Consider the following 15001-nt stretch of genomic DNA (forward strand, 5'->3'; position numbering starts at 1 on the left):
TTCAGTTGACTTCATATTCAGTTTATAACTCCTTTTAAACTATCTGCTTTAAACTTCTGGCAATTGCAGGAAGGTGCTCAGGCAAGATCACATAGTTGAGAACAAAAAGAGGGAGGATTACACCTGCTGAACTGTGTTTCTCTGCCACTGAAGCAGTGAAAACATCCTAACCCCAGAGAAGTTTTGGGGCTGGGTGTTTTGTTTGTTTTTAAATATCAAGATTAATGAAATTGGTGTAATGTAGCATTTATCTTCAAACAGACTTCATATTTTTCTTAGGTAAAAAAAAACCCAAACCAATCAGTAAATGCAGGTTATACTTTTTGATGGCGTGTTCTTTGATAAAACAGATTACCAAAGCTAATCTTTAGTCCTTCATTTTGTTGGGTTTTTTTGCACAGAAATGTTTTCTGGCCTGCTGCCAGGAGGAATATATCATCTGAGCACAGGTGTGGGAGGCCTCCAACTGAACTCTGACTGTTCTAGTTCATGTGCCTGCCACTGCTGAAGTCCAAGACTGCTCAGGACAGTAGCTTATTCGGAATTCTTTCAAGGGCTGCTCCTTGGTAAGTCCAGGAGGAATCACCTTTATTGAGTGCAGGTTAGCAATTCAAAAACATAGGAACTACTGCATTGGTTCAGACAAACCAATTAAGGAACTGGTTCAGACAAAGGATCCATCTAGCTCAATATCCTGTCTTCATCAACAGCTATTAGTGTATGCCCAGTGAAAAGGAGAACCAGAAAAGGCACTTTGAACATTTTCCCCTAACACTTTAATAGCCATGGACTATTTTCACATCAGGGAAGTTCTTACGTCTTTAATCTAGACAGTCTCTCCCAACAGGTTTGTTTTCCAAGTCCTTCCTCAGCTGGTCCCTCTGGACTCATGCAGAACTTTTGGCACTAGAACAACAGCCTTTAGTAAAACACCCTTTAGTAAGGAGTTTCACAGGTTTATCATCCCCAGGGTTTCATTTGTGGCCAGTAGTAAGCTCCCTGCCTATCCATTCAGACATGAAGCTCATTTTGCCCAGCATGTACCACTTCATTTTAGCCTACATTGAATTTTATCTGTCATTTTAGTGTCTTTGAGAATCATTGCACAATGTGTGTTTGCAGTAGAAAGTCCTTATAAAAGGAACAAAAGGAACAAAAAGGAACAAAAAGGAACAAAAACATGTGCATTCCAAGATTGTGTTTATTTCAGTTTGCACCCAAATTTCTAATCTAAATATATCCTGCTCCTTGCTGTTTTTACTCTCCAAGTTCCAAGTTACTCTGTGTAATGGTTAAATGAAAAGTAAACCCACAGTAAAGAACTGTATTATATTGCACAAGGCTGAGACAGTCCTAATGCTGCCATTTCCCAACATTTTGTCTGCACGAATTGGTGAATTTAAAAAGTTCATTTAAAAGTATTTTTAAACATATTATCAAGTGCTGTGTCCTACAGCTGAATTTTAAATACTCTCTTTATAACTGACACCAGTAATCTGGACTCTTACAAGAACAGTACAGAACATAGGACTTCCAAAGGGAAAACCATTAATGATAACTACAGGATGCTTTCCAATTTGTCATTTGCAAAAGAAGATGAACTGTATCTTTCATTATAAATAAGATTCAGACTTGGAATGAGAGAGTGAAACCTCAATTTTTTCAACAGAAATGGCATGCAGCATGGTCACTTTGTCCTTTTCCAATTAACACACCATAAGAAGCCTTAAGACTTCAATGAAGGCTCTTTCGGAATGATCTGGAAAAAATCTTCTTTAGATAGGTTATATGACAGAGTTAATGCCTAAAAAACATGGGGCATTTGAGTAAAATATTTAAAAATATTCAGGAGAATATGTTTAAAGATTAGGGTATTGCCTTTAGATGGCCCACTTCAACATACTACTGCTTCATGCATCTGTGAAGTTCACTCTATCTCAAATATGCAGGATTATAAAACTTGAAGCTCAAACGTTTTGCACAACACTGAGTTGCAAATCAGGAAGAGCAAAGGCAGTCTATGCAGACCCATTTCTGAAGAGAGAAAAATGTATAATTTTTGAGTGCTTAAATGTAATTTATTTTAACACGTTTTGTAACAAATTATACTACTTGAAAAAATCTGAGCAATTTTCCACAAAATTGCTGAAAGTTCACAGCAAATCTGCGGCATGTGAGAGGCATATAGGTAGGATTGATTTTTTGAGGGAACAAAACAAACATTTTTAATTTTTTTCAATTTGAAGCAGAATGCATCACAAGTACATTAAGTTAAGGCATTCTCAGCTTTTCCCAGCATATATTTCACGTTGCCTGCTACTAAGCTCAGTACATCTTGGCACTGTCTGTACTACAGCCTATTCTAAACAAAACGCCTATTGGAATGATTATATATATAGGGGTAGCATAATGGAAAAGTGTTTTCAATGCAAGTACTCAACAATGCAATAAACAAAAAATCCTAGAAACATAACAGGAAGACTCAGGCAAAATTCAACTAATATACTTAACAAGAGTTAACAACAACCAAAAAACAGTTTGGGGGAGTTTTTGGTTGGTTGGTGGTTTTTCAAGTATTTTTCTCTCAATGTCTGATATTATATACTCACGCACCTCTGTTAGCTACTACATGAAACCTACTCAAAATCCCACGGTGCTGACATTTGGTATCCACCACACCCTTCCACTGAAGGGATTTCCCTCAGAGGTAGATGAATACCAAGACAGAACCTGGAAAAGTTGCCAATCCTAGTCAAGGAACTGAGCAAGCATAAAGTACAATGCAGAATTTCACCTGGAAAATGCAGAATTAAATCTGGATCAGTTTCTTTTAAATTAATGAGACTTCTTTCCCTAAACGGGATATGGCAAATATTTCACTCTTGCACACTGGAACTTGTGAAATTATCTACAGAGAGAACATTGCATCTCTCTATAGGAAAACTTTTCCAAACCCCAGAGGCTCAAACTACCTCACAGGCAACAACCAAGAGATGCCGAACTTAGAAACACATTAAACCATTTTCCCCATGAACGCTGACATTTTAGGATTTCTATGACATCTTCAAGATAAAAGGTCCTTTTAAAATAATTTTATGTTATATCCTGTTTGCATAAAAAGGGGAACAGTCTTTTTATCTGCCATCTGCTCTCTATTTGTCTCATATTTTTTAGGATTATTTTTATCTTTTGGATTATTTTTGTCTTTTAATTTATTCCACTTCTCATATTTTTAACCATAGAAGTTAAGGGAATATGGTTACCTGCATTCAAAAAAAGGTGATTCCTCCTGGCTTTACCAAAGAGCAGCCCTCGAAAGAATTCAGAATAACCTACTGTCCTAAACAATCTCAGACCTTTGGCAGTGACGGGCACATGAACTAGTACAGTCAGAGGAGTACAGTTGTGAGGAAGCTCCCACAGCTTCAGAGCTATGCTCAGATAATATATTCCTCTTGGCAGTAGGCCAGAAAACATTTCTGTGCAGAAAAAAACCAGCTAAAATGAAGGACTAGAGATTACCTTTGGTAATCTGTTTTATCAAAGAACATGCCATCAAAAAGTACAACCTTCATTCACTTATTGGTCTGCCTTTTTACCTAAGAGAAATATGAAGCCTTTAATAAATGGTACCTTACACCAATTTCATCAACCTTGAGATTGAAAAAGAAACAAACAGAACCCCCAGAAAATCCAAAGTCAAAAAAACCCACGTCAATCCATAATCTAATCAACTAAAGTGTAGAAAAGTGAGATTACTCCAGTTTGTTGGAGGGAGCAGAATTTCACAGCCAGGGTTGTTCTCCACTTCACTCTCTGTATAAATACATGCTAACTGGGAATCTCAACCTGTCCCGTAAAACCTGGCCTCCTATATGACACTTAATAGGTTATATCAGACATTTAATAAAAACATGCCTGAAAGGGATGTAATTGTGAAAATCTACCACTGAAATCAAGAGCGGTTTTGGTTCTATCATCTCTTTAATCTTCCATCAGTTGTGACAGTTAAGAAAAATTTCATAGCCATTGCTCTGAAATCACTTTTCCTCCATTTCAAAATAACCTGTGACCTACTTCTTGACCTCATAATGATTTATTTTGTTATTTATAATATGCAAATCCACGTTGCATCCAAAAACTAAAACATTCTCAAGAGCAGTGCCAAGATTTTATGACAGTGATTCAAAGACCAGGTGCTTACAAGTCAAGAAGCAGGAGGCAATGAAGTTGGAATTGGTATATTTGGTTTGCCATCTTCAATGAGGGAATATGTTTCACTTGTTGGGAACACATCAACTTACTATATAACAATCTATAAAGGAAATCATGGGAAATTAAAAATTTTGTTTAAAAGACCATTTCTTTTCACTACATTTTGCTATCAATCATAGTGACTTGCTGTAAAAAAAAAACCTGAGAGAGATCTGGATGTATTCATGCAGAGACTGCCACTTAAAATCCATTGTAAAGATTTATACAGCATTTACCTTCAAGCAAGGGGGTAGTTTCATTAATATTGGTTCCAGCTGAGCGGACTGTGAAGCACAAGTCCATGCTTATGTATTATTACAGACAGCTATATGAGATCATTTTAATTTTAAACATTTAGATTTACCACAGAACAGGTCTGTAGTGCTATAAATGGTAATGAAACACAAGCTATAAAACCAGTAATCAACAGTGACTCCTTAGCCAGGCCCATAGCCAGTAAACCCAGTCTCCCTCCTCTATCACTTTGTTTTGTTTTCTGATCAATGCAATCACACCAGCTGCAGCAGGGCTTGTACCAATGTATAGATCAAGTATATGTCCAAGATGCCTACCCATACAGGAAGAAGGGACAGATTAGACTCAGTGTAAGTACTTTCAAGAATGTGTAGTTCCAAACTATTAGGTATAATTTAAATATTAAGGAACACCTGAAAAAGACACTAGAAGCCGAATCATATTAACAAGGAAATTAAATTATGTTCATCATTGTGCTTATTAGTAAATATTTACACTTGGAAATTAATTGGTCACTTGGGTGAGGAGATTGCCTGTGTCTAAGAAGTTAAGTAAGCACACTCTTTTGTTTCTGATACTTATCCTAAATTTTTGAATGCTCAAGATAGAAACAGCAGTATCTTTAATGTACAAAGTATAACTTTCTAACACTTTCAACTAGACTTTCTCCTTAATCTTCATCAATTATCAACTAATTATCAACAGAATTAATTATGCATTAGATTTTTCAGGATGAACAGTAACTGGTTTGCAACAGTTGAGGTTACTGAGTAGGACTATGCAAGAGCTTACCAGAGGAGCTCTACCTCCCTTGGCATTTCAGGTATCATCACATTATCATGATCTCATTTGCCACATCATTTGAACATGATGAAGTCTATTAACTTAATAAGAGTAGTAAAGACACCATTATCTGTAATAAAAACAAACTGAAAATCTCCTCAGAAATATCTCAGGTCTTCCTAAAAGCGGGCACTTTTTCCTTGCTTGCCTTTAAGAAAACATGTCTGAGGCCACTCCACTTGGCTTTCTATCACTGAATACATGCTGCTTAATTGCAAAAAGAAGGAACTTCTTTTAGCGATAGTATATCAATCAGTATCCACAGCAGGTCCTGAAAACGGTTTTGAATTGTGAGCTCAGAAAGGCTGCAGCACAAATGTCAGTCTGAAAAACAGAGTGGTGTGTGCATCATTCGCTAGATAGGAAAGGAAAAGCTTGGATGACTCTGTGAAAAGAGTATTGCAATGAATTTCTAACACCTCTTTCTTCTTGCATCATATATTATTTAATTTCCATAGCAACCCACGGGAGCAAGAAGCCAGTGTTTTCAGAAAAATTTGAATTAATGCAGTTCACAACAGAGAAACTACGATAGACTCGGAATGATAGAGAAAATAAAAGCACGGAAATTCTGTGACCAGATATTCCAAGTTATTAAAAAGCTGTGTCAGATTTCCGTAAGTTACAAGCATCCTATAAAGTATTGCATTGTAAGTGTTTGTGCTATGACTTTTATGGCACTGTAACCCCAAATATGATTAATTGCATGCATCAATTCTTCCAATTATTACTGAAGTCAACTTTGCTCCCAAATCTTTTCATCAGTGTGAAAACAAAAAACACAAATAGCCAACACACCCCCACCAAACAACGAAAAATAACCAGCTGACACTTTCAGATGACTTTAAATAAACGGCTTTTAATTCTACACAATCATGTTAGCATAATTGATACTATCTGCTGATGCTGGACTTGCAGCACTGCAAGGGAAAAAAAAGTAACTGAAGTCTAGAAAGAAGCTCAATTGTATTTTATAAATACAGAATGACATAATGTAAGTTATCATATTTGTCAGCTGCTGAGAACAGCCAGAAAATGCTGAATTGTGAGAAAAGTATATTTTCCAAAGTGATAAGAAAACTACAGCATCTGCTCAGTCTAGCTTAGAAACCTTCCCTGGTGCTGCACACTTTGTCCAAGGTTACAAGAAAAAAATTACCTAAGGAGAGCTGACAATCGCTATGTTTCAAATTCCTTAAGGGCAAAGCACAAGTGTTATTTTAAATTTCCTACAAGATACTATAACATCACATTGACAGTTCGCAGCTGATTTACATCTTTAGATAAACAAAACCAAGCCTCCAAGAAAAAGAATGTAGTGTGCTTATCAAAGAATATCAGTCCAAGAAACAGTGAAAATGAAAAACATAAGACTCATTCTTTATGACCACTGTGTGTTCTCTGCAGCACCTTTAACACACACAGGTGGAAGCACGTACACTCACATCCCAAATTTGGGTTCGTGTGTGTAAAGGCTTAGAGAAGTCAGACTGTCTAAACATTGTAACATCAGACTACGCTCTGTTTTCATTATGCTCAGCCACAAAGTAGTTCACAGGTCTTCCTTTATTATTATTTATAAGATGAAAGGAATGATAATATAAAACAATGACAACCCTGTATTATCCTTAGGCAATTCTCTTGCTATCATGCTGAACAGCTCGACTACAGAGAAAAACAGTCATTACCTGTGTGAAGAGAACCTGTGATTAGCCTGAGAAGGTACTGGGCAAATTTCATTATTTCCCGCTTACACCGCTTCCTACAGCCACTCATCTTAGGCAATGGGGTATTCCTCTGAGGAGAGCCCGAAGACTTTGCCAATAAAGGGAACAGTTTCTGCCAGCAAACTTCTGGGGCAGTTCCGAGCCTCACACGGCCTCACCGCCTCCTCACGGCCGAGCAAACCCCCGCCGATCTACCCCGGGTGGCTGCGCAAGGGAGCCCGCGGCGGCCGGCGGAGCGCGGCGAGGCGCTGCCACGGCACAGCGCGGTGCGGCACGGCTCCGCTGGGCAGGACACGGCACGGCACAGCACGGCACGGCTCGGCTGGGCTGCGCAGGACACGGCACGGCACGGCACGGCACGGCACGGCTGGGCAGGACACGGCACGGCACAACACGGCTGGGCTGGGCACGGCACGGCTCGGGCCGGGCACGGCGCGGTGCAGGCACTGTCGCGGCCACCGGCGCCCCCGGCGCGGCCGGACCCGCGGCAGGCGCTGGCCGCGGGCGGCTCCGCGGGCGCGCAGCCCGGCGGGCGGGGCGGAGGCGGTGCCGGTGCCCGCCCCACGCCGGCAGCACAGCACCGCCCCCGGGAGCCGCTCCGCTCTGCGCTCCTCCCGCGAGCAGCGCCCGGGCAGGCGGGAGGCGGCCGAGGCACGGCACCGCTGCGTTCCCGTGGCGCTGGGGGCGAGCCCGGCCGAGAGCAGAGCCCCGCCCGGGCCGGCCGCGCACGCCGAGGCCCAGGGACGGTCCTGCCCCTGCCCGGGCTGCGGGAGTGTAATCGAGGTGTGAGCTGGCGGGGCTCCCCTCCACCTGCACGTCGGCCTCGGGTCCCGTAGCCTGCCTGAAGGTCATGGAAACGCCAGGGCACTGCACACCTGTGCAGCAGGAAAAAGGAAGCAGAAACCCTGCTGGTACCTCTGTGCGGGGAGCTGCTCCAGCTTTCCAGTTCCCTGACCTGCGGCAGCTGGGAAATAGGCTCTGGCACGGGCAGCATTGTGTGCTTAGAATGTCTCCAAGGAAGACTCGTTAGGAAGCCACCTGTACTCCTTACGGTTCCCTTATAAATTCACTGTTTTCCAACTTGCTGAGAAGTGTTTCTTATTAATAAAAATTATCTGCTGTAGACAACATCCGCAACCACAGAACTCAAAGAATATGTTTTCATTTCCCTTGGAGTACTTTCCTCATGGAGAACAGCTCTATTGCATTAGAGGGTGATGCAATATGTAATGCCTAATCCAGTTAAAAAAAAAAAAAAAAAGACAACCCATTAAGGAAAGGCTTAACAGAAGAAAATCATCAACTGATCTAATTTTGATGACAGCACTGACCATAAAACATTTTGGTGAATGCCTTTAAAAACTTACAATAAACACAAATGCACAACTTCAAGCTATTGTCTATATTATGCAGTAAGCAGAGATAAATACATTATAGACACAATACATCAAAGAATCATCAAAGTTCCAGCTAGATGACACAGTTTCTGTTTCTGCTATCTAAAGCACAAGCATGCTGTCTTATGCTTCCAGTGAAGCTACACAGATAATGGAAAGAACCAAAATAAAATAGCTCACAGAAGCCCCCAGGTTACTCCAACACAGGGATTAGTCTGAGAAGGATATGCAAAAATTTCAGTATTTCATGTTTGCATTACTTCCTACAGCCACTCATCTTAAGTAGGAACTAATTTCTTGGCACAGTTTTTTTCTGAAAAGACACAATACAGTTTGCCCAAAGAAAATCCCCCAGAGATGACTCCCCCAAACCCAAAAACCTCCCACAAAAAAATAACAAACAAAGAAAAAACAAAAAAACCCCAAAAACAAAACAAAAACAAAACAAAAAAAAAAACCCACCACCAAACAAAACCCCCCAACCCAATACCTCCCCAACAAAACCCATCAAATTCTGTGTTGAAGATGCCTGTGTGCCTTACAAATTTCTGAACTCTTCTGGTCTCTGAAAGGAAAACTCCTTAGATAGCTGGTAGAGGTGAAGAGATACTGAAACCATAAGTCTGTATCTCTTCTTTAGAAGTGGACTGAAGAGGCCGGTGCAAATGGTTCTGAGCTGAAGTCCTTGACCTTTTTAATCCTTTGACATCTCCAATTGCTTTATAGAATTTTAACTAGCAGTGTTACTTCAAAATAAGGAGCTGAAAATAACTGAAGCCTAAAGAACTGAAATACTGGTTTTCTAAAGCCATAAGCATGAACCAACAACACCATGTATTGCTGTTCCTCCACCCAAAAAAACCCCTCAAATAAAGCTGTACCAGTTCTGACACTGTTTCCTAAGTCTTTAAATTTCACCACATTAATAACAGTAATTGCTACCTAAGGAAGAGTTCCCGAAAGATTTTTGACTAGTTTTGCCAAGATTTTTTTTTTTTTTTTTGACAATCAGTGCCGTATTTTGATAGCATTGGACCTAAATCTGTCTCCCAATATTTCTCTGGTCAGCAGAAAAGACTGACTTGGTCAACAGAAAAGACTGACGAAGACTAAAGTCGTTTTTTTTCCCGAAATCAGGAGAGCAGATCAGAGAAAAGGGGGCAGGAAAGTTAGAATAGAAAATTGTAATAAAACCACCATGGCACTTTTGCAAAATATAGTAAAATAATATGAAGGACAGAAGGACAATCTCAACTTTCATATATTGGTAATATACCTTTTTATCTTTTTGTAATTGACGGGACACACTAAGGTCCTCATTCAGAGCCAGTCTCTTTGCGCTGAGGTAAAAAAAAACTTTCTATTACTTTCCCCAATAATTCATAATCCATAGAGCTGAACTAAAACCCACTGAAAAAAAGATCCTCTTAATGTCAGAAGGGTCTGCATCAGTTTCTGGTAATTCTGACTTTAGAACCAGGTACTTAGACAAAACACAATTTAAGTACAATGGAGAAGGAACAAAACACGTGCATACATAACAAAAGTTCATTTCAAACATTGGGAAAAACAAACGGAAGAAAAACGTAAAAGTTCTTTGTTAACTGGATTTTCAAATTGTTTCACCAAGTTCAGCTCCTGGGCTCCTAGAATAACTTAAAATACAAAATAACTTTGTTTTGAACTGCTTGGCAAGAATGAAATTACTAGGGAGGAAACACATGCAGTTTTTGTAGAAGACTGTCAACAGGTGCAGTCAAGTTTAAAAACGAAATGGAAACATTTCCCTGAATGTACAAAGCATACTATAGTGAAATCAGGACAAATTAATTGGTAATAATAAAACTTCTTTTCCTGTGAGGATTTCTACACAAAGCTACAGGAAAAATCTTAAAAATCTTAGTCACCATGGCAAGAAAGCAGTGCAAAACCAAAAATGTATGAAATTAATTTCTGTTCAATCCAAAAATGAAATTCCACATGCCTTTTTATAACTTCAATTAGGGTCTCAGTATCACAGGTCTATGTCCCAGGTCCAGCTGTTGTCAACTGAAGTGCAATCTAACCATCCTTACAGGAGGGTACACACTGATATAGCTTTAGTCTAACAATACGGAAGAAAAAAACCCTGCACCAATATTGTAGTTCAGAGCTGCTCATTATTGGCAGGTATGTATCAGTATTGCTTTACTTGTCCCTGTGTAGGAATAGTATTTCACTATTAAAAAAACCAAACAAAACCAAAAGAGAAATACATTAACAGCAACATGAAAACACATTTTAAAAGAAGTAAAGAAAACCAATGATTGCTTAGGTTGCTGGGACAATGTGGATGACTCTTCTTTCTAAAAAGAAAAAAAATACAAACCCCAAAAGCATTGCATGTCTCAGAACTGACCATTGCAATAGACTGGCATAAAATGGTGAATAACGCTGAATTAGCTAGCACTACAGTTATGTTTTGAGAGAGAAAAAGTTACTAAATACAGATTTTACCTAATAAAAAAATAGAAAAAACATCTCTTGAAACATGCAAAAAGAAATTAAATGTGGCTGTTGTCATATTAAGTAACAACGGCAAAGACTCAATGCCAATAGCACATATAAAAGTTTGGGTAGAGAAAGAAAAAAAGCCATCACAAATATTTGATGAGAAGAAACCCATAGGATGACAGTGCATGCCAAATATAAATTTGCTAGTCTGGGAATAAAAAACTCCAGCAGAAGCTGAAGTGACATATACAGAGCACAAGTTGATTGGCTTCCTGCAGGCAATTTGCCTTGTAAACCTCTTTCATTTGCACACAATCCTCTGACTTCAAAAAACAAAATTTCCTCCTGAAGCAGCCCTTGCTATTGACTAAAAGCAAATTGATATCTTACAACAAAAATCAACTCAATTAAATGCTTCAACCTAATCAGAAAGGGTAACCACAGGAAGTTACCCAGGAGCACAGAAAACCTGTACAGAGTTTCAGTGTTGACTCCAGAGGTTTGTAAGAGCTTTTTTTTTTTTCTTTAATACAAATACTGAATTCAATAACTGATTTTTTTTTAATCAAAGGATTTTTAACCTTTTTATTTCAAACAATAGTGATATTTACAAGCTAAGCACATGGCAAGCAATAACAGATGGGCAGAAAAAAAACAGATGGGTGAGCACAAGGTAACAGCAAGATGTTTACGATAGAGCATAATAAACAGCTGCCACAAGTAGGTGACCATCATCAGATCTTTTTTCAGTTGCTCCGTGCCTGTCATAAAAGTAAGGGTCCTCTTAAATCACAGTCCCTATCCCTATTGTATTTATTTTAATAGCTCTTCTGTGCACTTATACTTCTTGACTTGACAGTACTGCACACTGAGGTGTCCCAAGTTCGCCATCATTATTCAAGTGGATGCAGCAGAATGAGAGCCATTCATCACAGAAGTCACTGGAAACCGCAGAAGTAATTCCAAATTATTCATGATGTCCATGAAAATATCAGCTACCACTTTTAGCCACAGCCGGTGAATGGCAACAAAAATTCTCTTGCACGTCATTTGCCCAAATTTAGTCTTGGATATTAACACAGATCAGAGATGGTTATATGCTAGAAGATGAGCTGGGGAAGCAGAGATGCAGGCATATGTTCCCATTCTAAGTGATTAGCAGTAACATGCTAGAGAAATTTACTTAGCTTAAAATGGTTATTGTTCTTTGTTGTCTGTCCTGAATGTTATAGTAACAACAAGGAACAGGAAACCATTTCTTGCTCCATGCATTCCATATTAAAATGGATGTCTACATGGGATGTGGGCATGATCTTGTTCTGTCTTGTAGAAACAGTAACTTCCACAGAGCCCAGGACAGAGAGTGAAGGGACTGCCAATGTCCTGGTTATGAATACAGACTTACTTACCTTCTTTAATTTTTTATACTCCTCAGAGCAGAATTAAAACCTTCATATTAGCCCAACTGTTACATATCCAAACTGCATGCAATGTTTTTAAATGTGGAACACAAAATAGTAAGAAACCTTTATCCTAGCCTATGCTACTGAAAATTAATAAAGCCTTCCTGCTTTTGTCTATAGTCTTTAATTTCTCCTGAAAGCTTGCAAAGAATAATATCTTCAAACAGCTCTGTTGCTGTGTTTAAAATAGGACTACAGAGAAATGACTGCTACCTCACACTGTTTGCATAATATCAACAAATTATACACGTGCTCTATTCTGATAGCTAATACCTGTGTAAAATAAATTACTTTCATTGCTATGATACTCCCAGACTCTACAGGTTTAAACTGAATTTTCAAATATATTTATGTAAACTAATAAAACATGTTGGCTTAGCTCCCCAGCATCTTTGACAAGTGTAACAGAAATACTTAAAACATTTATCTCTAGTATTCCTACCTTACCAGAGCTAGCTGCTCTCAGAATGCCTTTTTTTAACTACTCAGTGTCCTTGAAGCTTACCCCAAGGATTCATTTTCACACAACACTCTAAGATGATACTGCAGACAGTCAACCAGGACCTAGAGCTGCCTCAACCTCCCCCACGGTCCACACTTGCCTAATTAAATATTCATCACTCCTGAATGCTGCAGTATCAAACATGAGCAACTTCCCAGCCTGACCTCCTACAGCCAGCCCGTGGCTTGTGCTGGAGAATAAACAAGACTGGGACTTACCTGCTGAAACATAAAATGGCACAATGTAGTTTTCATGTTGCACATTAACTTCTGTGCATCACTGTAAAATTCCCACTGCAAAAGCCAGAGTACTAACTTTTAATGTTCAATAAATATTGAATACCTCTATGCAAAGTTGCATGGGCAGTGTTATCAATAAATGTTATGCAGACAACTAAAATATTACCTTCCTTATAATACAGACCCTGTTTTGTACGTATGGTCATACCTTTCAACTTAAAAATATATTATTGATGAGTATTCTCAAATTTAAAAAATGATTGAGGCATACTAATATCAAGTATATAAGGTGGGTTTTTATTATTTTTTTTTGGTGGCTTTGGATTCTTATCTTAGTTCCATTTACAAGAAAGTTGGGGGTTGCCTCCAAGAGAAAAGAGAAAAGTTCTTATAACTCATTTAATTGTATCAGACTGCACATATTTATGTCTATACTTAATGGAAGAGAAATCTGAACAGAAAAAAACAGAAGGAATCGTGTTCCTGGTAGAGAAACCATAGCTGTAATGGTCTATAAGTTCCATAAATCTTTGAGATTTGATATAACTAAAACATATCCATATAATATCCATACAAAATAAAAAAAGGGTAAAGGTTGTGTTTTGACTCCAAAACCTACATTAACCTGTTAAAGAGAAAAGTATCAGAAATTTGCTGTAAACCAGACAATACTGGGGCTGCAGCATTAAGACAATAGAATCAGCATAGCACCAAATTGGCCTTGAGAATTCTCTAAGTATAATAACTAGTCCAGCTTAGGCCAGTAAGTAAATATGTTCTGAAGAGGCTTGCTTTCACTACATATATGTACTGACACCAATGTATGTATATATACTTACCTGAAATATCTACATATATAGTTGAAAAAAGGTTGACTTCATAGCTTCAATAATTATCTGTTGCAACTTACTGCAACTTATATGCCCCTAGGATTTCCCATAAATGGTCAAAACCTAGATTTCTTTTTCCAAGTCAAGGGCTTCCCCATAGTCTTCAGGCATTTTCTTTCCCCTTTTATGCTAGTTATGGCTTGATGCTTTAATCGACCTAAAATTTAAGATTGAAAAGTACCTATCTTTAAGTTTTCGCATCCTTAATCTAGCAAGAACTGCAATGTATTTGAGTGAATATACTGCAGCTACTACTTAGAGAAAGGGAGAAGAGAGACAGAAGAGAGATACCACAGTCCAAACATTTCTTCAAAGCCTACATCTTGGCTGAAGCAATTTTGCAACAGCTCTCCTTCATCCAAAATTTGATTCTGTTAATTATTAAATATGAAGTACCAGTTTTGAAAGCAAGTTAAATTACCACACTGGTATGTCTAAGGTCTGTCTTTTTCCTTCTGGCAGGGTCCTGCAGATACTGAGAAGAAAAACAGTTTATCAGCATTCCTGTGGAATCCTTCAGTAATGCCCTTTGGGAAACATGACTAGTTACCATTCTACTCCAGAATTTCCAGAACAGTTGTGCTTGTAATAAGGACTCCTAGATCTACTTCCCACATAATACAGCTGATGAGCGGTCACACAGCGTATATAAAATTTGACTCTGACATAGAGGAAATTCATTTTAAATAGACTTAGAATTGATCTGATCATATCTAGGGTTTCATAAACATGAGCTGAACCTTGCTCATGAGTAATAAGAGAGGTTTATAAGCGCTCAAAACTCTACCACACTGAACTAAATAATAAGTTTTCTACTCTGCACTCTTATTTCCATTACAGGCAAAAAAAAAAAACATTCCAAAAATGATTTTATTATAATTTCCAGGCAACTGAAAATTCATCTAGGCTTCATGATACAGATTAAGCCTGAAGAAGCT

The 15001-nt window shown here is 38.6% G+C and overlaps 1 protein-coding gene across 4 annotated transcripts in view; it reads right to left on the reverse strand.

Moving 5' to 3' along the window:
* The window catches only part of KCNIP4 (potassium voltage-gated channel interacting protein 4), a 391381-nt gene that overhangs the window by 281210 nt on the left and 95170 nt on the right, over nucleotides 1-15001 (reverse strand). Inside the window, exon 1 of one of the 4 annotated variants that reach the window (XM_066185537.1) lies at nucleotides 7041-7241. The exons of the other annotated variants lie outside the window; for them this stretch is intronic. Within the exon in view, the coding sequence (XP_066041634.1) occupies nucleotides 7041-7128 (88 nt within the window). The 5' untranslated portion in view covers nucleotides 7129-7241. Of the gene's footprint in view, nucleotides 1-7040; nucleotides 7242-15001 lie in introns of those variants that run through there. 4 annotated transcript variants of the gene reach the window in all.

Source organism: Chamaea fasciata, unplaced genomic scaffold (assembly GCF_029207755.1).
Source record: "Chamaea fasciata isolate MVZ Bird 193981 ecotype frontalis unplaced genomic scaffold, bChaFas1.0.hap1 SCAF_6, whole genome shotgun sequence".
Classification (NCBI taxonomy): Eukaryota; Metazoa; Chordata; class Aves; order Passeriformes; family Sylviidae; genus Chamaea; species Chamaea fasciata.